At 50.5% G+C, this 27,477-nt stretch overlaps 1 protein-coding gene across 17 annotated transcripts in view; it reads left to right on the forward strand.

Moving 5' to 3' along the window:
- The window catches only part of TXNRD2 (thioredoxin reductase 2), a 47,178-nt gene extending 39,327 nt beyond the window's left edge, over positions 1-7,851 (forward strand). For 15 of the 17 annotated variants that reach the window (XM_055322332.1, XM_055322339.1, XM_055322330.1 and 12 more), the window contains 6 exons: positions 2,326-2,421; positions 2,701-2,793; positions 4,324-4,395; positions 4,569-4,666; positions 6,288-6,504; positions 7,595-7,851. In XM_055322332.1, the coding sequence (XP_055178307.1) occupies positions 2,326-2,421; positions 2,701-2,793; positions 4,324-4,395; positions 4,569-4,666; positions 6,288-6,411 (483 nt within the window). In that variant the 3' untranslated portion in view covers positions 6,412-6,504; positions 7,595-7,851. The remainder of the gene's footprint in view (positions 1-2,325; positions 2,422-2,700; positions 2,794-4,323; positions 4,396-4,568; positions 4,667-6,287; positions 6,505-7,594) is intronic. The other 2 variants (XM_055322331.1, XM_055322335.1) reach the window with 2 other exon arrangements.
- Positions 7,852-27,477: the final 19,626 nt, after the last annotated feature.

Here is a 27,477-nt window from a genome sequence, read left to right on the forward strand (position 1 = left end):
CCTGGGGCTGCTGTTACAAATCACCACGGGGTGGCTTAGTTAGACAAATGTATTCTCTCACATGCTGGAGGCCAGAAGTCTGCAGTCAAGGTATGGGCAGGGCTGTGCTCCCTCTAAGCCTCTAGGGGAGGATGTGTGCTCATTCAGCAGGCGGTCCAGACTCAGAGCTGCAGCGCTCTCTGCCCGTGATCACGTGTGTACATGTGTGCAACTGTCCCTGTTTCTTTTTTCTCAGGAGAAAAGCCCATTGGATTTAGGGCCACCCTAAGTGACCAATCCTAAATGATTCAATTCTTTCCTTCATTACATTTGCAAAGAGCCTCATTTCCAAACAAGGCCCCATTCTGAGGTTCCAGGCAGATATGAATTTGGGGGATGCTGTTAAACCCACCATGAGGTGCTCTGGCACCAGCCACTTTTCTGATTTCTGTAGCCACTGCAGGAACAGATAAAAGTCCTAGGCCTTATAGTGGCATTCTGGTCGGGGTCACAGATGACAAGTAAGTGAACTGTTTCAGGTGGGTGTCAGAGGATGCATAGTATACGGTCAAGGGAGACCTGAGGGAAGAGCAGAGTGAGCTAGAGGGCCCGGGCAAGCTCAGCGAGGATGCTTGTGCCTACCCGAGACTGCAAGCACTGCCTCACCCACCCACACCCCAGAACCCACTTTGGGAAATGCCTGGGGGTAGGGGGAACCAGTATCTATGGTGAATGAGTCCCTGGGTGGGGCATCCCAGAGCTGAGGGGTACAGGTGGCAGTTTTCCCCAGTGCTGTGGGACCATCCCTCCCTCAGCCTCTGTTGCAGCTCGTGATGGGTGGGTCTTCCAGAGAGCTTGGCATACTCGTAGAGATAGACCAGGGCAGGAAGCCACACAAGCCTGGGCCTCCCTTTTGTTCCTGAGAGGCCAGCCTCCCCATCTGGCACAGGTCTGTCCTGCAGACACTTGACCCCATTCAGACCCCTCCTGCCAGGACAACATGGCCCCTGCTATGCCCAGTGTACCAGAGAGGTCACCCACTGTCTGTGGTCAGTGCTGACATTGAACCAAGCGGCTGCCACTTGAGTCCTTCAGGCTGCCAGGGTCAGGAAATGGTACGTAGGGAGCAGACCGCCAAATGGAGGCAGGACAGCTTGCTGGAGCAGGTGTCAGAGCTGCAGCCACTCCTCCCACCAAGTCACCTCTGACCGTCTAGTTGGCCTGCTCCTGTGGATGGAAGTGAGTGGCTTCATGTGCCTGCTTGACTGGGCATGACTGGGCAGTGCTGTTGCTCGTGTGATCTCTGCCAGTGGAGACGCGTCATTCTCTGAGGGCACCTTCTGTGTTCATCCTGTGTGCCACAGCACCGGTAGTCCTGGGAGAGAGTGCCACACATATGATACTGGGCTTTCTGCACAGCCCAGGAGCTGAGGGTGGCGCCAGCGTAGTGGAAACCATAGTGTTCCAGACTGTAGTGCTGGAAATAGCACACGCAAAGGCTATATTTATTGAAATATTAAATCCACTCAGTAGGAAAGGTCATTCTGGGCCATCAAAAGAGTTAACACCCCAGTGGTCTGGTGAGGTGGGGACGAGTCCAGCAGGCAGGCGGGACAGCCATTGTCTAGTGACATTGTGTGCTGTGCGCATGGACGTTTCCGCAGTCAGGCCCGGTGGAATGCGCGGGCTGCTTTCACGAGTTTATCTCTGCGGATCTCTATTCATTTCTGGAATGTCAAACAACATCTGCATTTCCTGCTGCTGCAGAGGTGATTGACAGCCGGTCCCAGGCTGACGCGTGTAGGAACACTGGGGGCTGTGCCCCGCCCCCCCGCCCCGGTCCCCCAGCAGGACACACCCAGGGACAGAAGGCCCTCCAGCGGCACACCATTCTGACTTGGGATTTGTGATGGACTGTGACGTGCAAGCCAAGCTTCTTGTCAGGAGCACAAGAAATGCTTCCAGGGCCCGCTTTAGCGTGAATCCCGGTTAATGCGGACAGGGGAATAGTAGCAGGATCTCCTTCGAGCTTTGTTGAGGTTTCAGCTCTCCAAGATCACCCACATGAAGAAGGGGTTCAGAGAGAAGTCACCGGCGAGCGTGGGTAGCGTGGCCGGGCTCATTGGCAGCTCACCTGCTCTTCCGGCTAAGGGAGTCGTAAGCACAGGGGTCTCCCCAGAGCCGGACGGAGGCAAGCAAGCAGGAGAAGGAGCAAACCCGCTGAGGGCCCTGGCACCCAGAGGCAAACTGAAAGGGAGAAGCTTTACCATGAAGGCGCGAGGGGTGGCAGGGGTGCCGCACAGTCTCGGATGTGCCAGAGTGACCCGGGCTCCTTCCTTGCCTCAGGGGCGGCCCGAGCTGACACCCACGGCTATAATGGCAGGAAGGCTCCTGGCCCAGCGGCTGTGCGGTCAGGCCTCGGACGTGATGGATTATGACAACGTGAGTACCCCCTGCCCTCCAGCCTGGGGATGGCCGCGGCTCTTCCAGAGGGTGTGGGCTGTGCACGCACGTACATATGTGCCAACACTTGCACGTGTGCCGCCGCGTGTGCATGTGCACACATGTGAGGTTCGCTTTGTGGGTGCCCCCCACCCCCCCGCAGGCCGTAGCCAGCATGTCTGGGGACCTGGCCTGTCCTTGTTTTTCTTTGTGCCCCAGAGTGGGGATCTTCAGCTCTGCGTCCCATGGGGCATAGCTCACTTGGGACCCGCTTTTCAGGTCCCCACCACAGTCTTCACCCCGCTGGAGTACGGCTGTGTGGGGCTGTCGGAGGAGGAGGCCGTGGCTCGCCACGGAGAGGAGCACGTGGAGGTAAGTCGGGACCCCAAGGCCTGTGTGGCACTCACCCCAATAACAGCCCCTCCCCAGCAGGGGCCTGGAGGGCAAGCAGGAGTGCTGGTGCCCCTGCACCCCAGGATCTGTGGTTTGGCAGGGTAGGGCAGGGGGCCCCAGCGACACGGCACGAATGGCCGTTGTGGGACAGGAGCGCTGGAGGACAGTCCGGAAGATGAGGGCCCCCTTGGGGTGTGGCCCCTTGCGGGGCCACGTGTCTCCCTCCACCTGGGAAGGCTTCTCTTACCCTCCAGCCGTCATCTGCTGGCTTCTGCTCCCCGCCCCCGGCCCTGCTCCAGCCCTGCTCCTGCCCGCGGGTACCTCCGCCTCCCTGACACCCCCGCCTCTGTTCCTTATCCGAGAGCCAGCTAGGCCTCACAGGCCCCCAACAGCCCTGACTAGCTACTCACCCAGAGGAAGGCTGCTTCTGGTATCTGCTCAGCCAGCCGGCCGTGGCCCTGGGGTGGCCCCAGAGGGTGCCTGAGGTGGCCTGGCATGATGGGGGAGGCTTTGAAACCTGCCAGGCTGTGGGTGCTGGGAGCCTTTGCTGTGGCCTCATCTTGCTACTGCAGCAGCCTGCAGATGGACCAGGAGAAACCAGACCCCATGTGGCCACCACCGCGGGCCTAGTGCCCTTTGGGAATGAGTCACTGGGTTGCAGGGCCTGCCTCTTGCCCCAGTGCCCCGGTCCCCTCCATCAATGGGCCGGGCCTGACAGGCCAGCTTTCCACCCAGCACTTTATTTGCTATTTTTGTTTGATTCATCACAAGTACATGGGGACATATGTTCGTGGCATTCTATAATGTTGTTTTATGTTTCACGATGTTGAATGGCCAAATACCCTTTGTTTGTTTTCTTTTCAATTCTGTCTTAGTTAGAACAATATTCTCTGAAGTTCCATTAATTAATAATGGCTGTGCAGCACATGTGAGGGCCCTGCTCATTTTTTACTTGGCCGCAGCCCCGAACACGCTGTCGAGCTCTTCTCGGGTGCTGAAAGCCTTTGGCCGACAGCTCCAGTGTGGGCCGGGGGCCTCCCCATGCCGACCTCCTCCTCCTTGCTCAAGTGAGGGCCCAGCCAGCCCCAGGGCACCCCTGGGAGGCCAGACAGCCGCCGGGTGGGCTGGGCACCCCCTTCCACGGCCTGCAATCACCCTGTCCACACTGCAGCATCTACCTGACATGTGCTCCTGGGGGCACCGTGCCCTGCGCTGAGCCTCGGGCTCTGTGACAAGACCCCATGGGCTGCAGCCAGTCTGGTGCCCACCCTGCGGCTGTGGTCCATGGGGGTGTCAGGCCTGGGTGGGAGAAGTTCTGTCCTGCAGACGATGTGGCTCCAGCCATAGTCTGTCTTTGTGTAGGAGACAGAGGGGCGCTATTCATGGCCAGCTCAGGCGGTCCTTACCCCAGACCACAACCTGTAGGCCATGTGGGAAGCTCTGGGTCCCCACCACATCCCTGCAAACCAAGAGGCTGCTGAGTCCAAGCATCGGTATCTTGTCACTTAGGTTTATCACGCGTATTATAAACCACTGGAGTTTACAGTGGCTGAACGGGATGCATCCCAGTGTTACGTAAAGGTGAGTGCCCTTGTGGTCCAGGGCCGGGCATGCCCGGAGGCGAGAGGCAGGGGAAGAGCTGGCACCCAGGGTGAGGAAGCCCCGTGCAACCACCTGCACCCCAGGCCAGGGCCACCCATGCAGCCCGGGGTCCCGTCTCCAGCCGGGCTGACCATTGACAGTGTGGCTTTCAGATGGTGTGCCTGCGGAAGCCCCCGCAGCTGGTCCTGGGCCTGCACTTCCTCGGTCCCAACGCGGGCGAAGTCACTCAAGGATTTGCTCTGGGGATCAAGTAAGTGCAGAGGAATGTCAGCGTTGCGCGATGCTCAGACTGGCGTCCCTCTGAAAGCGGAGCGGGGCATGGTAATCGGGAGTCTGCTGCGTCGATGTCGCCCTTACGTAGCCTTGTGTGTTTTCAGCAGAGCATCTCCTCAGACGTGGCAGGTCCCATCACAGGAGAGGCAGCTTGTTTCTCCAGCCAGTTGCTATTAAGCCAGCCATACCACATTGGTCTGTGGCTGGGCCACCTGGAGGGCAAGGGGAGGGGTTCTGTCCCTGGTCATGGTGTCGGCGGGGGGGGGTCACAGTTTGGGTATTCTCTCCTTAGAATGAGCAGGGTGGGGGCCCTCTTTCACATGGCCAGGCACCCCGGCAGGTCTGGGAGAGCTGCCCCACAGCTGGCAAGTGTTTTCCACAGCTGGGTCTTGGGCCCGGGCTGTGCTTAGTGGGACCTTGATGGAGGCCCTGGGTGGGGGTGGTCCTCAGAGGCAGGAGGGTGGAAGGTGAAGTGGAAGTAAAGGAGCAGAGAGGGGCTGCAAGGGCCACTTGGAGCCCCATAGGCACTGGGGGCCTGTGGCTGTGGCCAAGGTCCAGCCTCAGAGGTTGGTGGAGGTGGGAAGTGTGAGGACCTGGGAAGACTGACAGGGGCCATGAGGGACTAGTCCAGATACCCCAGGGGCACCCCAGGCGTCCTGGTAGGTAACCATAATAATTACAGGACAGAGCCAATAGAAAACACGAGCAAGCAATTCACAGAAAAAGAAAATTAAAATTAAGAGTAGAAATGTTTAACGTAATTAAAACACTGAGAAACCATTTTGGCCAGGGAGGGTTAAAAGGTTTGAAACTGTCCAGTCCAGTGGTGATGGTTTCCAGCATCTGCCCAGTGGAGACACAGAAGGTTGGAGCAAATCAGTGGAGTGAGGAGACCCGTGTTCAGACGCAGGAGGAAGTGTGAACTGGCCCCTCCCACGGGGGCCTCCTGTCCACAAGGCACACACTTGTTCGTGCCAGGAGCTCACCCACCAGATATCCTGACATGCGTACGGAGATGCAAGAAGGGCTGTTTGTTGCAGCCTGGTCTGTGGATGGTGGGAGCGCCCTGTGGGGAGTCCATGCTCACTGTGTCTCCGAGGAGGTGCCCCGGGGATGGTCGCTGCTGCGGGGGTGGGGGGCACGCGTGTGAGAAAATCAGGTGAGCAGGATTGGGCAGGGGCTGAGCAGGTGTAGGCCGCAGCGGTAAGCCGTGGGCTCGGTCTTGCTGGGACAGGTGGGGAGAGGGAGTGGGCTCACAGAAGGACCAGCCATGGGCCGAGGTGGGGCAGTGCCCAGTGGGGTGGGAGCAGCGAGAAACCAGGATGGAGCAAGTGATTGGGGGTGCGGGGGAGGTAGGTGGGAGGTGGGCCCAAAGTGGGGCTGCTTGGCATTTGCTGGGGCACAGTGTGGGGCAGGTCCAGCATAGGTGTTGGTGGAAGAAAGGGTTGGGGCCAGGGCTGGGGAGCAGTGAGGAGGCCGTGGCCCTCCCAAGGGCCCTTCCAAGGCCCTCCCCGTGTGTCATCTCCCAAGGGATGGGAGGATGTGGACACGCCACCCTGCACTGACTCGTGACCTGAATCCCCCATCCCCGTGTGCAGGTGTGGAGCCTCCTATGCGCAGGTGATGCGGACCGTGGGCATCCACCCCACCTGTGCTGAGGAGGTGGCCAAGCTGCGTATCACCAAGCGCTCGGGCCTGGACCCCACTGTGACAGGCTGCTGAGGGTAAGCAGCCATCCCTGCCAGGCCAAGGGCCCGTGGCACACCGGTAGCCCCACAGCCAGGTTCTTCGGAGGCTCAGATTCAGGTACACGAGGTAGGCTCTGTGTTGAAGGATGGAAGGGGGGCAGGGTGCCACTGTGATTTGCTGTCTCCGGGTGCGTGGGAGGCCACACCTGCTGTGCCGCTTCAGACAGGGCAGCCCTGTGCTCAGGCTGCGGGGGCTGAAGAAGCTGGCCGGGGAAGGAGGCCGTGTGTGCCCCCCCAGGGTCCCCCAGACACTGGCCTGGCCTGGCTGCTCCCAGATGCAGGAAGTGTCTTGGGGCTGGGTCACGACACAGCGGCCTATTGTCGGGGGTGGGGGGACACTGGGTGTGGAAGGCGTCCCCTGGCTGAGCTCCTGGGCCGCTGGGTAGCCGGAGCACCCTCCCTCTCCAGCTTTGCTTCGTGCACAGCCGCATCGGCTCCTTTCTGTGTCTTCCAGAAGGTGGAGACGCTGCCCTGTGCACGGCAGCCGTGCACATCTGGTTCTGTCAGAGGCTGAGGGCGGCAGGCGGGAGCCCTGGGGTCTGTTCATCCCAGCCCTCTTCTGAGGAGGAGGAAATCGCGAGTCCCTCCCTGACCGCGGCCAGAAGGCTGCATGGGGTCAGGGCCTACTCGGCTGCCCCTGTGGCAGCATTCCCCGGGCTTGGCAGCCCAGCCTGCGGGGCCCCCCGTCAGCCCCTCTGGGATGGGGGTCCTGAGGGCTAAAGTAGACTAGGGACGGTGGGGGGCCTCAAGATGCCCTCAAGCAGGCCTGAGGGGATAAGTGGCAGTCGAGGGTCCCATGGATCTGCCCGGGGCCCGCAGCCTCTCTGGGCACAGCCCGGGCCCCTGCTCTGCCCCAGCCAGGGCTGCCCTTGACGCGGACAAGCGAGGGGCATCCTGAGGAAGCTCTTCCTGGAACATCATACCTGACAGAGCCGTTTTGTTCAGAGCCCGCTGTAAATTTTTATCATTTCCAAATCTTTTTTCCTAGCACGGGGTTCGCTGTGGTGCGTCAGTGTGGCGAGGGCGGGGGCTCTCCCTGGGGTCCGTTCCTCTTCTGTCCCCAGACGGTCCTTGTGTTTGGCACGGGAGACGTGGCCAGGCAAATGCAGGGCCCGTGTGACTACCCCATGCTGACCCCCTGCCCCCCATTGTTGTAGGACGCTGGAGGCCTCACCCCTGCCTGGAGAGCCCCGAGGTAGTTGGCATGGGTGGCCCCCGGACGGACTGCCGCGTGCCCTGCAGGGATGGCTCTGGGGCGCTGAGCCCCAGCCCCTCACGCACCCTCCCACCTGGACCAGCCCCGCCAGGCCCCGATGCCAGAAGATGACAACGTGTGCAGAAACCCCCCTGTGGGCTGCCCACGTCCGAGCCCCCTGGCGTTTCTGGAATGTAAATAAAGAGGGTGTTTTCCTGACGTGTGTGCGGCCTCCAGCACCCCGGGAGGGCCCGGTGGGGGGCCCAGCCGCCAGCCTGTCACCCACGCTCTGCCTCCTCACCCTTGTCCGGGAACCGCCTTGAAGCTGTGCTGCACAGGGGGCAGGGTGGCACCCCAGCGGCCACACCTCGGGACCCCCAAGCCCTTCTCCCCCAGGGTCCTCTGCGGGGCTCAGGTCTGAGCCAGGCAGTGCTCCGGAGGGCTGGGACCTACCAGCGCTGTGGCCCAGTGACGGGAGCTGGCAGGGGTGGCGGGGGCTCTGTCCCCTGGACGTTGGGCACCTCGTTCTGCTCCCATTGCGCCCTCCCAGCCGGTTGTCTCTGCGCTCAGGCTAATCCTGCGCATTGAGGCTTGATGGGCCCAGGGCCCGCCGGCCTGTCAGTGCGGAGAGCGGGCTGACAGTGACGGGCAGGGCTCGCATTGTGCTGGGGCTTTAGCGGCGGCTAATCTCGTGTCTTCCTTAAGAAAACAGCACTTAGTCTGCCCGCCCGGGAGCCCTGGATGGGACCCTGCTTGTCAGTGAACAAAGGAATGTCTTTGCACCTAATGGGCCTGCGGGAGCCTCCGACGCTCGCCCGGCGTGCAGCGCGTGCAGGAGCTCTCAGACGCCCAATTAAGCTGCCGAGTGCAGGGCTGGGCCAGCGCCCTCCTGACAAGTGCAGCGAGACGTCAGCTGTGTCCCATTTAACGCACGGTTGGCGGCGCGCCCCTGCCTCGGAAGGTGCGGGGAGGGCCTCCCTCCGTGCTGGGGGTGAGGTGTTCCCCTGCCTTGGAGGCAAAGGGTGAGGTCTGCAGAGGGCAGCGAGGCAGCTGAGCCACTGGGGGAGCCGGAACCCTGCTGTGGGGCAAACAGAACCCTTGGAGTGGCTCTGGGGCTTTGTGTGACGGTGGAAAGGACACAGCCTGAGTGGGAGCCCTGAGCACACACCAGGTGGTCTCTGGGGTGGGGACTCCCCACCTGCCTGCCCACCCCACGGGTCAGCTGAGCACCAGCCCCGTGTCTATGACCCCACAACACGCCCCCCCCCCCCGTGGTTTTCTTCCACACCCTTTCCCCAGAAGGGGCCTTGCTCCGCACACCTGTGGAGTCCGTAACCACTGTGCCCCCCACACTGGGCCTGGCCCGATCACCCAGCCTGTGCCCCCCTAGCGGAGAGGCGTCCGTGGTCCTGGGCCGCTAGCCTCACTGTCCATCAGGCGGGGACAGGACAGCTCCTGGGGGAGGGCAAGGGACAGCCCCGTGCAAGAGGCCCAGGCCCCCCGCCTTCCTGGTAAACTGTGGGCTGAGGCCTGGGTCACAGCCAGTGGGCATGCTGAGTGAAAGCCTGCCGTGGAAGGCCCACGCTGGCAACTGTCACCACCCAGGCTGCCTTCGGGACCATGTGCTGCATCAGCACGTGCCTGCCTGGCCATGCGGTTCGGCAGCCGGGACGCCCCCCACACTCCTGCTGCTCGGTGGAGCCTATGGCTGACAGCCTGAGGTCCCCCGTCCATGCACTCGGGGCTGCAGTCTGAGTGAGAGCAGGACCACGGTGGCTTCTGTCCTGCGTGTCCCATGGACCGCCCAGGTCCAGACTCACCGTGTGGCCCAAAGCCTCCCCCTGGGCCCACCCCTGCCCTGTCTCCATCCCCACCAAGGAGCTCAGGGAGGGGCCAGAGCAGCACAGGCCAGGTGCTCTCCTGGCTCCACGCCTACCTTCCCGCCACCTTGGCGTGTTTTTATGATGCAATGAAAATATGATTTCAATTCCTCAGATGGTTCCGTGTGACCTGTAACCACCCGGCGATGTCCTGCACGCTTCTGCTCATGGCTCCAGATTTTGTAATGACGTTGTTGGTGGGGGAGGTGCTGCTGCTCAGGGGCCAGACTACCCCTTCCGTGCCTACCCCTCGGCTGTGAAGCAGGGCAGGTCACCCTCTGGTCACCCACCACCCCTCTCCCCCCTCAGCCTCGTGAGCTGCTGTCTCCAAAGATCCTGAGGCTGCCTGGAAGGCGGCTCCACGGAGGAGGGGTGCCGAGTTATCATGGAGGGCTGGACCAAGAACCAGAGGGGCAGGCTGGGGATACCTGGGACCGATTGTGGGAGCGCAAGAGGTGGCGGCAGCCCATGGAAGGTGGCCCAGACACTCAAGCCCTGCTGGGGCCGCCCCCACATCCCGCAGCCCGGCTGGGACTGCCAGCTTCGCTGGGTACTGGCTGGGGGACACCCTCCCCACACACGCCTTGGCTGTGCTCTCACATGGCAGGGAGGCCTGGCAGAGGAAGTGACTGCTGTGCCCAGCCAGGGGCCCTCACAGGTGGAGTTGCCCCATGAGAAACAGCTTGGTGTCAGGTGGCGCCTGCAGTTTGGGGTGTCTGTATCTGTGGCCTCAGGTTTGGGCTTGCCCCTGAGGTCCCCAGGGTGGCTCGCCTGGCTGTGTCTCGGCCACACGCCTCACCTCACCTGGTTCAGGTGGGCAGCAGCTCCGAGGTGTGGCCTGGACCCTGGGCCCTGGGGCGGGACGGGGACCTTCGGCCCTGGCTCACCGCTGCACACCCAGCTGTCAGGAGCTGCCACGGACCCAGGACCCTGCAAGACCGGACGCCCGAGTCATCAGGAGCTATGCCACCTCCCGAGGCTTAGGGCCACCAGGCCATGCCATTGAGCCCTCCAGATTGTTCTGGCTCTGGGTGCTGGGCCCGTTCTGGGGAGGGGGCTCCCTGGCAGGGTGGGCTCCTACCGTTCACGGGAAGTCCACATGTAGGCAGCTAGCTCTTCTAAGTACGTCACCAGAGGTTCCCCCGTGCTGGGCTGCTGGTCAGGGCCTGGGCTAGGGTGGGGGCCTGGCTGCCAGGGCCATTCCTGTCTCCCCACACTGGCACACTCACCCCGCCAGGCCTTCCAGGTCCCAGACTACCTCCCATCTCTGTGTCCCTTGGGGGCCACTCCTTCACCCGTCTCTACTCTGGGGTCCCTGAGTGCCCCCTGCCTGCCCAGCCTGACCTGCCCTGGCCTCCACCCACCCACCTTCTTCCTTGTCCCTGCCCACTGCTCCCACTTGGCCCACCCTTGGGTCCCGGTCAGGGTATATGCAGGGCACACTGGCCTGCTCGCTGCCAGAGGCGGGTTGGGAGCTTGCCCCCAGGGTGAGCGAGCAGCAGTAGGGTGTTCTCAGTCTAAACCAGCTCTTGACCCAGAAGGTGAGGGTGCTTGGCTACTTGGCAACATCTGGGCCTGGCTGCTGGGGGCAGCCCCCAGCCTCAGGGGAAGATGCTCCCTTCTGGCCTTGAACTCACAGGCTGTGGACCTCTGGTCTGATGTGGGGGCCGTGGCTTTTACCTCCCTCACCTCAGGCCCAGCCATTCTGGGGCAGAGACAAGAATCAAGGACAGGGCAGGGGATGTAGCCATTGTAGCACAGGACCAGGTGTCCGTCCATTGGAGCCCCCCGCAGGCCAGGGCCCTACCAGCCTTTACCCTCCTGGCACCAGGGACCCCACTGCCCATCACCTGGGGCCCTGGGCTTCCTGCTCCCTCCCTATCCTCATCGGTTTTCCCTTGGTGCCTGGTAGAGAAAGCCCAGAGCCAGACGGTGGCAGGACTCCTAGGGGCAGCACCGATGTCCGACCCTCCTTTCGTCCTTCCTCTGCCACCATCCTGGGCCTGGCCTTTCCTGCTGGAAGCCTGGTAGCTCTGGGAAGCGCCTCAGGCCCGTCCCGTACCAGGCTGAGGCATCGGTAAATAAAGCAAAGCTACACCTTGGATGCCACTCTCCTGGAGCAGGGTGGGGACGCGGGGTGGCACAGGACACAGGCTCTGCCCACCTGAGGAGTGGCTTCTCTGCTGGGCTCTTTCACGGGGGTGGGGGTGGGGGCAGGTGTTCCCCAAGGTTCTGCAGGCACCACTCTGCTGCTCGCCGCCCAGGCAGGCGTCCCAGCTCCACCCGGGCTGGCCTGGGGGGGAGCCGAGCTGCCGGGCGCCCCCTCACACAAGCTGCTGAAGGAGGGAGGCCCACAGGTAGCTTTGGGGCACGTCAGCCACGGGCTGTGGAGATAAGGAGGCTGGTCTTCCGAGATTCTTCACCAGGTAAGAACCGCAGAGAACTGAAAGAGACGTCGGGTCGCGCAGCCAGGCCCGGGGACATCTGTGAGCGTGGGGGATCCCAGGCCCAGCGCTCCTTGGAGCCTGCGTCCCTGCCTGGCAGCTGTGACTGGTGTTGCTACCTCCTGTGGCCAGGCCCCACCGTGATGGGAACGTTCGCCAGAGGCCAAGGACGTGAGGCAGACAGCCTGGGCTCCGGCGGCCACAGACAGCACTCACCTCAGGCTAGCAACATGATGTTCAGGGAACCAGAGTGACAACAGCTGTGCCACCACCCCCCAACACACACATAGCCAGGGCCCGCCAGGAGCCCACACTTGCTCTGGATCTCTGGGGCACCCCGAGGGGAGGAGACAGGACGTGGGGCTGTTTTACAGATACTGCTTCTTGCAGTCCCCTGAGAAACCCCTGTGAGAGGACTGCCCGCCGCCCTGTCTCCCCTGCCCCCCCATCTGCCGGCCCAGCCCCGGGCGAGCTCTCGGGTTACTGGTCCCACCACCCCAGGGCTCTGGGAGCCCAGCACGTCCTGGTTCCGGGCCAAGCACCTGTGCCTTCGAAGGCAGCGAAGAGGCCGTTGCATCAGCCCATGGGGCCCAGCAAAGCATCTTAGAGCTGAGCCCGCCTAATCCCAGCCTCGACGTGCTTTACGGTGCTTGGGTTTCCCTAATCCCGAAACCCAAGCCAGGGTCCCAGCAGCCGCCCCAGAGCCATCTGGGCAGGCAGCAAGGGGACCCCCTCCCATGTGCCTGCTATGTTTGCAACTGGCCCCCTAGGACAGGGCCGAGAGCTGGGCACTCACAGGGGAAAACCTGACCCTGGTGAACCCTGGGGGCAGCTGAGGAAAAGCGGAGCCCTCTGCGGCCTGGCAGGTCGTGCCCCGGCCTCTTTCAGGCAGGAAATCCCGAGGCAGCGGCAACAGCAGGAGGACTGGTGAGGCAGGCCCAGCTCAAGCCCTCTGAGCTGCTGGCCTCTAGAGTTTCACAGGACAGTGATCCGGTCTTGTGGTTCCACAAAATTAAACTGGTTTTCTTTTTTTCCTAATAAAATCGGGATATTTGGCTTATAACTGATGATCAAATAACACCAAATGCTTGGGAATAGAGTGGGACCATATACACGAGATGATGTGGCCCTGTTATGTAGCAGCGGGGGCTCAAGAGCCAGCTGGGCCCAACTCCCCGCCTTCGACACTGGCCACTAGCCCCACCGGGGCTCCCAGGCCCCAGGCACCAGGCACACGGGAGTGGGCACCCCAGCGCAGGGCACCCCACAGCCTCTTTTTATGGCTTTATTAGTGAGGCACGCAGGCCACGTGTGGTGAGAACAGCTAATGGTGCCGTGGGTCTTTAGCATCTTTGAAGAATTTTCATACCCATAAATTTCCCAAAGCAGATGTAATTAGTTCTTTAGCTACCAGGGTCGAGATATGGGACAGAATGTGAGGAGATTAAAGCAACGTCCAGATGTGTTTTCTTGGGGCCTCCCACTTGTTGAGTGAGACCGATGCCTAGACCCCCCAGAAGTCCCCACGGGGTGCAGTGGTGCAGCCAGGGCACAGGCACGCCGCCCTCCTCCCCACTGAGGCCTCAGCGCCAGGTCCCCGCCGTGGGAGAGGGTGGACAGGAGGCAAGACCTCCGTGCGGCGTCAATGGCTCATTGTTCTGCCCTCAGTGGCTGGAATTGGGCCGGGTGATTATAATAATAAAGTCCTAACAATCAGCCAGTGGTTGAGTTTCCATAGCTTGGGGAGTATTTGGTTTTCAAAGTCTTTGGCAGGGGAGATAATGTATAAATGGAGTGTGTTGTTCACATCAGCCTGTTCTTTGGAAGTCAGGGTCCCATCCAGCACCTTACTTCTCTCAAAAGATGCTTACCTGTCAGCTCCCCAGCACCCAGGCACGTCAGGGCGGGAAGCTGCACTGGGAGGCCCAGGCACCGTGTGAGTGAGTCCTGCCTTCACCAGCTCAGACAAGCCCTGACCCCCAGGCCAGCCTCCGAGAGCTGCTGTGAAGATCAGACGCTTGCTGGGTGGAGGTGCTCAGTGAGTTGGGGGGCTCCTAGGACTTACTCCTACCTTTTACCCCCTCCCACAACACACTTTAAGCTTTTGCCCATGTTGTCCGCTGGCCCCAAACTGGGCCTCCACCCTTCTGCCCTGGCTGACTTCCCCTCCTCAGTTAAGATACAGTGTAGGGATCCCCCCCAGGAAGCCTTCTCTTGTCACAGAAGGGATCCCTGCACTGTATCTTAAGGGGGCCTGCACTGTATCTTAAGGGGTCTACTTAGGGCTCCCATGGGGTGGTGTTTTTATTTCACCCCAGAAGAGCCTCCCTTATTCACATCTTTGTCCCCAGCACGCCTTGCACATAATAGGTGTTCAAAGCATGAACACTCTTGAAATCTTATTTTCAATACCAAAATTTCCATGATGCCCGGCTCTGCAAGATCTGAGGATGTGTGCTCCACACACACTGCATCTGTGGAAAAGAGGTTATGGCTTAGGACCTGACCCAACTTCCTTCAGCTTACCTCCTCCTGGTTCTGACATGCCAGGGCTGCACGAGATGAGCAGAACACCAAATTTGCTCCAAGCATTTCATCAGGGACTGTGTGTCCTAACCACAAAGGCAGGCACAGCATGTGTACGTGTAAGGAGGAGCTGGTCTGAGTTGTGATTGAGCCACTTATAGAGGGCTAACTTTCCTGTAATTAATAATGGCCAACTCTATATGTGCTGCCGAAGCGAGCACAGTAATGGCCAACTCTAGACAAAAGAGAAAAGATAACGATTTGAAGGCACTAAAGAACAAATAAAAGTGGTGGAAACTAGAGGGAATCCAACCTTTTTTTTTATTTTTTTTTAATTTATTTATTTATGATAGTCACAGAGAGAGAGAGAGAGAGAGAGAGAGAGAGGCAGAGACATAGGCAGAGGGAGAAGCAAGCTCCATGCACCGGGAGCCCAATATGGGATTCGATCCCGGGTCTCCAGGATCGCGCCCTGGGCCAAAGGCAGGCGCCAAACCGCTGCGCCACCCAGGGATCCCGAAATCCAACCTTTGAAAGGAGAGAAATGCCCTGGGTGAGATCCATGTTTGTACTGCTTTTCCACTAAGGGCCCTCCCCAGAGCATGGCCCAGGTGACTAAAATGTAAGCAGAAATCTGTAATTCTATTGGCTTTCTGTTTCAGAGAAGAGAGTTTGGGTCAGCCAGAGCATCTGGAAATGAGGAGAATCCCTGAAAATGTACATGCAAACTTCTCTCAAATCCTTGGTTGGCTCCTGGACTGCATATGTATGAATGAGACTCCAGGGGAACAGCAAGAAGATAACAGCTGAGCAGAGATTTCAGCTATTGACTACTACAAAGGAGAAGAGTGTGGATCCCAAGACCTGCCAAGTCACAGAGACTGTGCAAACACTGCAGGCTCTCCATTGAAACTATGACTTAGGAGAAAAAAAAAATTATGTTCCAGGATAAAAGGGTTTGTGAAATTAGGACTAAGGGCAGAACTGCAACAGATCAACCCTCAAAAATATAAAAGTAAACTTCCAAAAGTTCAAAATGGAGCAAAAGCAAAAGTCAACACACTTCAGAAGGAAACAATCCAAAGCCTCTCCCAAGTACCGTTTGTAATGTCCAGAATGCAATAAAAAATTACTAGATGGGAAAGGAACACGAAAATGGGATTCCTGGCCAAGAAAAAAAAATCAAGAGAGAGCGACCCTAAGATTATTCAATGTTGGAATTAAATTTTAAAACAGCTATTATAAATATGTTAAAGTTCTCAAAGGAAAAAGAAAGGTCACAATGGATGAACAGAAGGAATTTTGGCAGAGAAATGATAATTGTAACAGAGAACCAAATTGAAATTCTAGAGCTGAAAAGTACAACAGATGAAATGTAACTGGATGGGCTTTTTAAGTGATCTTTGGAACAGTCTGGAGATGACAGAAGAAAGGGTCAATGAACTTGAAGACAGATATCGACTTCTCTGATCAAAAAGAACAGAGAGTGGCAATAGAAGAAATATGGACCAGAGAGACCGTATTAGAAAGTCTAATATAATTGTGGCTCAGGAGAAAAGAGAGAGAATGAGGCAGGGAAAAATTTCTGAAGAAGCAGTAACCAAAAATTTAATGAATTTTGGATCAACTTATAGATGCAAGAATCTCAGCAAATCCCTAGGAGTATAAGCATGACGAAAGGGATCCCTGGGTGGCTCAGCAGTTGAATGCCTGCCTTTAGCTCAGGTCATGATCCTGGGGCCCGGGGATCAAGTCCCGCATAGGGCTCCCTGCAAGGAGCCTCCCTCTCCCTCTGCCTGTGTCTCTGCCTCTCTCTCTCTCTTTCTCTCATGAATAAATAAATAAAATCTTTAAAAAAAAGACACTTGACTATTTAGAACAAGGATTATAACTGTGTACAATTGAGTTTATAAGAATGAAAAACATAACAGCAAAAAAATGGTTGCAAATGGGCTTATACAGTTGCAAGGTTCTTTTACTTAATGTGAAGTGGTACAGTAGATTAAAAAAGTACATTTAGTAAATTAAATTAAATTTAATAATTAAACTAAATTAATTAATTTATTTTAATTAATTAATTAATTAATTAAATTAATTAATTTACTTCCTCCGTGTAAGTTAAGGAACCTATCCATTTCTAAATTGTCAAATGTATTGAATTAACTTTGTTCATAATATTGCCTTATTATCTCTTTAAAAAAGATTTTATTTACTTATTTGAGAGACAGAGAAACCGAGCAGTAGTGGTGCTAAATTAAAATAGTAAATAGTAAATTGTAGGGGGTAAATTAAATTTAGTAAATTAAATCTAAGTACATTATAGTAAATTAAAGATGCATGTTGTAAGCTCCTAGAGCAACCACTAAATATAATACAAAGAGGTACAACTAAAAAGCCAGTAGAGTAGTTAAAATGAAATGTTATAAAAAACCTTGGTAAACCCAAAAGAAGGCAGAAAAGGAGGAAGAGAAAAAAGAAGGAAATAAGGAAAAGATGGGACAGAGAAGAAATAGGAAAACAGTAGGCCTAAACTTCACCAAACATAATTAATGTCAGTAATTACATAAATAAATGGATTAAACTCTCCAAGTAAAAGGCACAAATTTTCATAGTTGTTTTATTTTTTTTTCATAGTTGTTTTAAAAGAGCAAAAACCAACTATATGTTTTCTAAAGAGAACCTTTATGTAAACAGACACAGCCAAGCTGAAAATGAACAGATGGAAAGAGATACACAATCCAGAAGTTAAATATTAGAAAGCTGATGCGGCAGGGTGCTTGGGTGGCTCAGTCGGTTAAGCGGCTGCCTTCCGCTCAGGTCCTGGTCCCAGGGTCCCAGGATCCAGCCCTGAGCCAGGCTCCCTGCTCAGTGGGAAGCCTGCTTCTCTCTCTGCTTCTGCTCCTTCCGCCACCCACCCCCCATCTTGTGCTCTTGTACTATCTCAAATAAATAAATAAAATCTTTTTTTAAAAAGCTGATGTGATATTAATATTAAACAACACAGACCACAAGAGAAGGGATTTTACCAATAATGGGCAGGGCCATTTCATAGCAACAAAAGGCTCAATTCATCAGGAAAGCATAACAATCATAAATGTGTATGCACTTAATAACAGCATTGCAGGATTAAAATGAGAAATGGACAAATCCATAATCATATTAGAGATTTTAACATCTTTTTCTCAGCAATTGACACAACTAGAAATATTTCAGGAGAGTTGAATAATATTATCAACCACTTAAACCTAATTGACATTTATAGATCACTTGCTCAACAACTACAGAATAAACAGTCTTCACCCCCGCCAACAGAAAGCTACTTTATTTTCTCCTGTACTCTAATGGGTAGCTTTTAAGTTTGAGCTTTATTAAAACTTTTAATAACATTTTTAAGATATCATTTACGTGTGATAAATTACACTCATGTAAAGGGTACAATTTTTTTGTATTTAAATTCACCTAGCCAACATATAGTACATTATTAGTTTCAGATGTAGTTTTCAATAATTCACCAGTTACGTATAACACCCAGTGCTCATCACATCACATGCCCTCCTTAATCTCATGACCCAGTTGTCCCATCCTCCCACCCACCTCCTCTTCAGCAACCCAGTTTGTTTCCCAGAATTAAGAGTCTCTCATGGTTTGTCTCCCTCTCTGCTTTTTTCCCATTCAGTTTTCCCTCCCTTCCCCTATAATCCTTTGCACTATTTCTTATATTCTGTATATGAGTGAAACCTTATGATAATTGTCTTTTTCTGATTGACTTATTTCACTTAGCATAATACTCTCCACTTGCATCCACATCGATAGAAACGGTAGATATTCATCCTTTCTGATGGCTAATATTCCATTGCATATGCATATATGTACCACATCTTCTCTATCCATTCATCTGTCTAAGGACATCTCTGTTTGTCCCACAGTTTGGCTATTGTGGACATTGGTGATATGAACATTGGGATGCAGATGCCCCTTCATTTCACTACATCTGTATCTCTGGGGTAAATACTCGGTAGTGCAATTGCTGGGTAGTAAGGTAGCTCTATTTTTAATTTCTTGAGGAACCTCCGTACTGTTTTCCAGAGTGTCTGCACCAGCTTGCATCCCCGCCAACAGGGTGAGAGAGTTCCTCTTTCTCCATATCCTTGCCAACACCTGTTGTTTCCTGTCTTGTTAATTTTAGCCATTCTAACTAGTGTAAAGTGGTATCTCATTATGGTTTTGATTTGTATTTCTAAAGGGTACAATTTGATCATGTTTTGACAGATGTATACACTCAGGAAGCCACCCCAACAATCAAGATATAGAAATTGCACCCTCCCCCAAATATTTCCTTATGGCCCTTTCCACTTTTCCTGTCCCCCCCTTCCTGCTCCAGGCCACCACTGATCAATTTTCTGTCATTATTAGTTTGCATTTTCTATAAATGGATTCATACAGTATATGCTCTTCTGCATCAGATTTATTTTACTCAGTTGTGTATCAGTAGCTGGTTCTTTTTTCTTGATGAGTGTGTTCCACTGTATAGATGTACCACATTTTGTTTATCTATTTACCTACTGGTGGATGTTTGGGTCCTTTTTGGCTGTTACTAGTGAAGCTGCAATGAATATTAATGAACAACTGTTTGTGTGGATATATGTTTTTGTTTCTCTTTGATATGCATCTAGGAATAAAATGGCTAGGACGTATGGTAGGTATATGTTTAACATTATAAGAATGCCAGAGTTTTTCTGAAGTGATTATACCAGATTCCCACCATTATTCTTCACATTTGTTTTATTCTTCACATTCTTTGCAAATATACATGGAACTTTCACCAAGGAGACTACACACTGAGACATACCACATTAAAAAAAAAATCACAGAAAGATACCTTAAAAATCCTTCAAATATTTAGAAATTAAACAACATACTTCTAAATAACCCAGGGATCAAAGGACTCAACAGAGAAATTGGAAAATATTTTGAACTAATAATAAAAACATAACACATCATTTCTTCTGGGATGCAGCCAATGAAGTGATTATAGAGGCAAATGTATAGCTTTAACGCATTTGCATCAAAAAGAAAACTGTTAGCTTTTTTTTTTTTTATGATAGTCACAGAGAGAGAGAGAGAGAGAGAGAGAGAGGCAGAGACACAGGCGGAGGGAGAAGCAGGCTCCATGCACTGGGAGCCCGACGTGGGACTCAATCCCGGGTCTCCAGGATCGCGCCCTGGGCCAAAGGCAGGTGCCAAACTGCTGCGCCACCCAGGGATCCCAAAACTGTTAGCTTTTAAAAGGATATTTGTGTTTATGATCTCTGACCCACACATCCTCCCGAAGAAAGCAGCAGAAGAAGAGCAAATTCAGATCACAGGCTAGAGGATGGAAATAATAAATATAAAAGTGGAAATCAAGAACAAAGAAAACAAATGATAATCAGTAAAATAAAATGCTAGGGGATCCCTGGGTGGCTCAGCGGTTTGGCACCTGCCTTTGGTCCAGGGCGCTCCTGGAGTCCCGGGATCGAGTCCCATGTCGGGCTCCCTGCATGGAGCCTGCTTCTCCCTCCTCCTGTGTCTCTGCCTCTCTCTCTCTCTCTCTCTCTCTCTCTCTGTGTGTGTGTGTGTGTCTATCATGAATGAATGAATAAATAAATCTTTAAAAATAAAATAAAATAAAATGCTGGTTATTCAAAAAAATCACCAATATCAGGGATGAAAGAAAAGAAGAAACATTGTTACAAGAGTCTACAGGCAAAGATAAGGCAATGGCTGAGATCATGGGTGGTTCAGATGATTAAGCATCTGACCTCGGTTCAGGTCATGATCCCAGGGTTTTGGGATCGAGCCCTGCATCAGGCTCCCTGCTCAGTGGGGAATCTGCTTCCTCCTTTCGCTCTCCCTCTGCCCCTCTCCACCACTACTGCTCGGTTTCTCTGTCTCTCAAATAAGTAAATAAAATCTTTTTTAAAGAGATAATAAGGCAATATTATGAACAAAGTTAATTCAATACATTTGACAATTTAGAAATGGATAGGTTCCTTAACTTACACAGAGGAAGTAAAAACTATGAAAAGCTCCACATCTATCAAAAGAATTAAATTCTTCATTCAAAACTATTACATAAAGAGAACTCCAGGTCCAAATAGTTTTACTGACGAGTTTTATCAACATTTAAGGAAGAAATAATGCCAATATTGTACCAATTATTTCAGACAAGAAAGGAGGAAGAACTTCTTCCTGTCATTTTATGAGGCCAATGTTACCCTGACAAAGACATTCTAGGAAAAGAAAGTTACAAACCTCCCTCAATGGGGCACTTGACAGGATGAGCACTGGATGTTATACGATATGTTGGCAAATCGAACTCCAATAAAAAAATATACAAAAAAAAAACCTCCCTCAAGAACATAGATGCAAAGGTCCCCCACAAAATACAAGCAAGTTGAACCTAGCAATACATACAAAGAATTGATTATGGCTAAGTGAGATCTATTCCAGGAATGCAAGGAGGTTTCGCCTTCAACAAGCAATCAATGTGATTTTTCACATTAACAGAATGAAAAAGAAAAATATTGTGATCATAGCAATGGAGTAAAAGCATTTTACCAAATTCAACATCCATTTATGAAAAAACAAAACTCTGAAAATTAGGACTGAAAGGAAACAGCTTAAATCTGATAAAAAGATGTCTATGAAAACATCTGCATCTGACACCAGACTTCATGTTTTCCTTCTAAGATTAAGAGTAGGTCAAGCATGCCTATTCCTACCACTTTTATTGAACTTTATTACTGAAAGTCCTGGCCATTGCAACGAAGAAAAAGAATCATGTAGTTATATGTCACATATGTATATATGCATACACACATCACATACAGATATAAAAACACAAATATCATATATACATAAGAAAGAAGCACAGTTGTTTTTATTTGTAGGGGACAGGGTCATGTAAATAGAAAATCCTAAGGAAGCTGTAAAACAATTATTGGAACTAGAAGTGAATTTATCAAGAGCTCAAGATAACATGTCAATTCTAGTTTTACATACTAAAAAAGAAAAACTGGAAACTGAAAAAGTGTTAGAGTACTATTTATAATAGCATCAAAAAACATAAAATGCTTAGGGATAAATTTAACAAAATACATGCAAATCTGTGCACTGAAATCTGTAACAATTCCTGAGAGAAATTAATGAAGACCTTAATAAACAAAGAGATATAATCTGTTTGTGAATTGGAAACTTCATATTGTTAAGAAGTTCCCTATCCCCAAATTTACTTAAAGATTTAACACAATCCTAACCAAAATCTCATTAGAAATTGACAAGCTGATTTTTCATAGAAATTGGCAAATTGATTCTAAATCTTCTATGGAAGTGTAAAAAAACTAGAATAGCTAAAATCATTTGGAAAAGAGAACACAAAGTTGCAGGACTTAATTATCTGGTTGCAAGTCTTACTCTAAAGCTACAATAAGTAATACAATATGTTTTCTGCCTAAGGACAAAGATCAGTGGAACAGCGTAGAGGGTCCAGAATTAGAACCACACAAATGTGACAACTTGATTTTAACAAAACTGTCAAGGTAATGCAGTTGAGAAGAGGATAGTTTTTGTGTTAACAAATGGTGCTAGAGGGGATCCCTGGGTGGCTCAGTGGTTTAGCGCCTGCCTTTGGCCCAGGGCATGATCCTGGAGTCCTGGGATCAAGTCCCGCATCATGCTCCCTGCATGGAGCCTGCTTCTGCCTCTGCCTGTGTCTCTGCCTCTCTCTCTATGCCTATCATGAATAAATAAATAAAATATTTAAAAATAAATAAATAAAGTATTTTAAAAACAAACAAATGGTGCTAGAAAATGGAATGTCCATATGGATAAAAATGAACTTCAACTCGTAACTCATATCATACACAAAAATTGATTGAAAATATACCATAGACCTGCAAGTAAAAACTAAAGCAATAGAACGTCTAGAAACACAGAGTAAAAACTGTTAGGTAGCAAGGGTTCTTAGGGTGCAAAAAACACTAGCCACCAAGATGGGAAGCTTCTATTCTTCAAAGGATATCTTTAAGAAAATGAAAAGGAAAGTGACAGACTGAGAGAACATATATACAATACATATATCTGACAAACACTTTTAAATTAAGAATGCATGTAAAAATTCTTATAAATTAATAAAAGATGACAAACAACCACATAAAAGCATGGACATCATTAGTTGTCAGGGAAACTGAAACCACAATGAAATGCCACTCCATTCCTGCCAGAATGATTACAACTAAAAAGACCGACAATACCACGTGTTGGTTAGGATGTGGAGCAATTGGAATTTGCACGCTTTGCTGGAGGAAGTATAAAAGTTCTAGATACTTTGGAAAACTTTTGGCAGCTTCTTAAATATATGTACCTACCCCATGACACAGCAAGTCAACTCCTAGAGATTTCTCCCAAAGAAACTAACCTCTATGTCCACAAAAAGAACTTTTTCAAGAATGCTCATCGTGGGGATCCCTGGGCAGCTCAGTGGTTTGGCGCCTGCCTTTGGCCCAGGGCGCGATCCTGGGGTTCCGGGATCAAGTCCCACGTCGGGCTCCGGACATGGAGCCTGCTTCTCCCTCCTCCTGTGTCTCTGCCCCCCTCCTCTGTGTCTATCATAAATAAATAAATAAATAAATCTTAAAAAAAAAAAAAAAAAGAGGGATCCCTGGGTGGCGCTGCGGTTTGGCGCTTGCCTTTGGCCCAGGGCGCGATCCTGGAGACCTGGGATCGAATCCCACGTCAGGCTCCCGGTGCATGGAACCTGCTTCTCCCTCTGCCTGTGTCTCTGCCTCTCTCTCTCTCACTGTGTGACTATCATAAATAAATAAAAATTAAAAAAAAATAAAATGTATATAAAAAAAAGAATGCTCATCGCTTTATTCTTGATAGCTCTAAACTAAAAGTCACCTGGAAGTCCATTAACAGGAGATTAGATGAACGAACTGTGTAATTATGCAATGGGGGCCACCCAGCAGTAACAAACGAGACCCTTGCAACCGTAACACAGGTGAATCTTACAAATAGTGCATCAAACACATGGACACTGGAGTCCATGCTATTAGGATTCCAGGGGTAAGAAGTTCCAGAACGGGCAAAATAAAGCTATGCAGTAGAGATCAGAACAAGACCTATGAGGGATGGAAACGCTTTCTGGGTAATGGAGTGTTCTATAGCTTAATTGTGTGTGGTGATGGCTTCCTGCACAAAATTCATGGAACTGTGCTTTTAAGGTCTGTGAATTTCATTGACATAAATCTTACCTCAATTTAAAAAGAGTAAAAAAGAGAGAATGTGAAGACACTGACAAAGACAACAATGGTTTCCAAAGGCTCGTCTTAGTTCGGGCTGCTATAACAGAATACCATAGCCTGTTGCTAATTTATAAGCAACAGAAATTTATTTCTCTTAGTTCTGGATGCTAGGAAATCCAAGATCAATGCACCAGCCGGTCTGATGTCTGGTAAGAACCCATTTTCTGATTTATAGACAGTCAACTTCTCCTGGGTCCTCACATGGCAGAAGGAGTGAGGGAGCTGTGTGAGGTTTCTTCTATAAAGCCACTAATCTCATTCATGAGGGCTCCAAAAGCCACACCTCCTAACACCATCATGTTAGGGGTTAGGATTTCAAGGTATGAATTTCAGGAGGACACAAACATTCAAGTCCATAAAAAGGCTAAAGCACAAGGAACACCAGGGACACCAGGCTCAGGTGCCCAGGCACCTGGCTAAGTTGGAGGGCATCCATGCTAACCACTTAGGGCACAGCCATACCAGAAAAAGAGGAAAGAGACCTTTTCTGGAAAGTGGGACCTTTGGGAGGGCGCCAAAGGACTTACCTCAATATTTTTAGGGAAATTTTTGGTAGAATGATAAAGAGGCTGGCTGAACAGAGAGATCCTGGTATTCTTGGTTCTGGGCTCAGACATCTACCAACAGGCTCTGGGAAAGGCCTCTGATGAAGGTCCAGGTGCAAGGGGCACAGATAGACTGTAGAGGCACTGGCATCATCTCCCTTGAGCTGTGTGTTCCTGCTTCCTTGTCCCTGTGCTCTGGAAACACAGCGCCAACATCAACCCTGAACACTTCAGGGCCAAAGTCCTTGTTCCAATGCCCCTTGCCTGACCACTGCCTCTGGGCCTTCTAATTGAAACACTCACATCTGGCGCCCAACACAAGTGGGTGCATTTCCAAAGGAGGGGCTGCAAGCTGGGTAGGGACTCCCAAGTTTATCATCTCTCAGACTAGTCTTGGCCTTTATGAAGCCTAGCTTCTCCCTATGTGAAATGGGCTGACTCCAGCTTCATTATCCAATGAAAACCTTGAGTTCACATTCTGGACACTTGGTGGGCTCAGCAGAGTTACCTCACCTCACTGGGTGAAAATGTCCTTCCCAGTTAGGACTCAGCCTACAGGGAAGTTAAAATCTTTAAAAATATATTATGTGTGTGTGTGTGTGTGTGTATATATATGTATATATATAATATATATTATGTGTATATATATATATACATATATATGCACATACATATTTCGAGATCAATGTAATACACTATATCAATAGAAAAAGGGAAATAAACATGGTAATTTCAATTGATATAGCAAAAAGCATGACAAAATTCAGTGCTTTTTCATGATATAACATTCATAAACTAAGACTAGAAGGACACTTTCTCCATATGACAAAAGTCATATGCAAAATCCCACAACCAACATCACACTCAATGGTGAAAACTGAAAGCTTTGCCTCTAAGATCATATTAAGTTTTGATCTTAGGCAAGGATGCTGCTCTTGCCACTTCTATTCAACTTAGTGCTAGCCAGAGCAATAAGACAAGAAAGATAAATAAAGGGATTCAAATTATAAAGGAAGAAGTAAAATTATCTCTGTTCACAGATGACATGATCTTCTATGTAGAAAACTCTAAACATTCCACAAAAACACTGGTAGAGCTAATAAATACATTCTACAAAGTTGTAGGATACAAAATCAACACACACAAACAGGATGCATCTCTATACGCCAACTATGAGCAATCTGAAAAGGAAATTAAGAAAATAATCCTACAACATAAAGCAGAATAAAATATATAGGAATAAATTTAACCAAAGAAAGACTTGCACACTAAAAACTACAAAACATCACTGAAAGCAATCATAGAAGACCTAAATAAATAGAAAGACATCCCATACTCACAGACCAGAAGACATAATAATATTATTGGAATATCCATACTATACCAAGTGATATATAGATTAAAGGCACCCCCCCCAAAAAAGGCAATCCCTATCAAAATCCCAACAGTGCTTTTTTTGTAAACATAGGAAAACCCATCCTAAAATTCATACAGAATCTCAAGGATCCCCAATAGCCAAAATAATCTTGGAAAAAATGAGTGAAATTGGAGGACTCAACACTTTCTGATTTCAAAACTTATTATGAAGCTACAGTAACCAAGACTGACATAGTGACAGACACAGATACCAATGGAATAAAATAGAGGTTCCAGAAATAAACCATTGCTTATATTGCCAATTGATTTTTGACAAGGGTGTCAAAACTATTCAATGGGAAAGTCTTTTCAATAAATTACACTAGGAAAAATAGATATCCACATGCAAAAAAAAAAGTTGAATCCTTATCTTAAACCAAGTTATATAAAAAATAACTGAAATGGACCAAAGACCTAAACCCAAGAGTTAAAACTATAAAATTCTTAGGGGAAAAAATGGGAAGATTTTCACAACATTGGATTTGGCAATGATCTGGATATGACACCAAAATAACAAAAGAAAAAAATGAGTAACTGCTTCTATCAAAACTTGAAAGTTTTGTGCCTCAAAGGAAAACATCAAGAGACTAAAAAGATAAACCACAGAATGAGAGAAAATATTCACAAAGTATATATCTGATAAGAGATTAATATCCAAAATCTACAAAGAACTACAACTCAACAACAAAGCAAAAATAACCAATTAAAAAATGGGCAAAGGACTTGAACAGACACTTCTCCAAAGAACATATACAAATGGCCAACAAACACATGAAAAGATGCTGAATTTCATTCATCACTAAAATTAAAACCATGCAATACCACTTCACACCCATTAAGATGGCTACTACTGAGAAAACACAAACAAGCAAACAAACCCAGAAAAGAATAAGTGTTTGGGAGGATGTGGAGAAATCGGAGCTCTTGTGCATTGCTGATGGGAACATAAACTGATGCAACTGCTGTGGAAAAGTCTGGCAGTTTCTCAAAAAGTTAAACACAGGATTACCATATGATTCAGCCATTCCACTCCCAGGTATATCCCTAAAAGAATTGAAAGCAGGACTCAAATACTTGCACACCCATGTTAACAGCAGTGTTAGTCACAATACCCTAAAGATGGAAGCAACCCTAGTGGCCATTGACAGCTGAGTGGAAAAACAAAATGTGGGATGTAGATATTATTATTATTCAGCCTTAAAAAGGAAGAAAAATCGATAGGGACGCCTAGGTGGCTCAGTCGGTTAAGCAGGGGCCTTTGGCTCAGGTCATGATCCCAGGGTCCTGAGATAGAGCCCCACCTCAGGGCCCCTGCTGGATGGGCAGCTTGCTTCTCCCTCTCCAACATTTGGGCTCTCCTCCTCTGCCCGTCTCTTTATCAAATAAATAAAATCTTTGAAAAAAAATTCTGATAGGTGCTACACCATGAATGTCTTAAACATTATTCTAAATGAAATGACAATATGTATGATTCCACTTAGATGAGGTACCTAGAATGAGCAAATTCACCCAAAGTGGAATAGAGGTCACCAAAGGCTAGGACAGAGGTCTTGGTGAGGAATTAGGACAGGTATAGCTCCCGCTGGGTGGTGAAAAAGTTCTGGAGATGGGTGGTGGGGAAGGTTGCACAACAGGTGTGAATACACTTAATGACATTGTACACTTAGAATGTTTTTTTTTAAGACTT

This window comes from Nyctereutes procyonoides, unplaced genomic scaffold, assembly GCF_905146905.1.
Source record: "Nyctereutes procyonoides isolate TBG_1078 unplaced genomic scaffold, NYPRO_anot_genome, whole genome shotgun sequence".
Classification (NCBI taxonomy): Eukaryota; Metazoa; Chordata; class Mammalia; order Carnivora; family Canidae; genus Nyctereutes; species Nyctereutes procyonoides.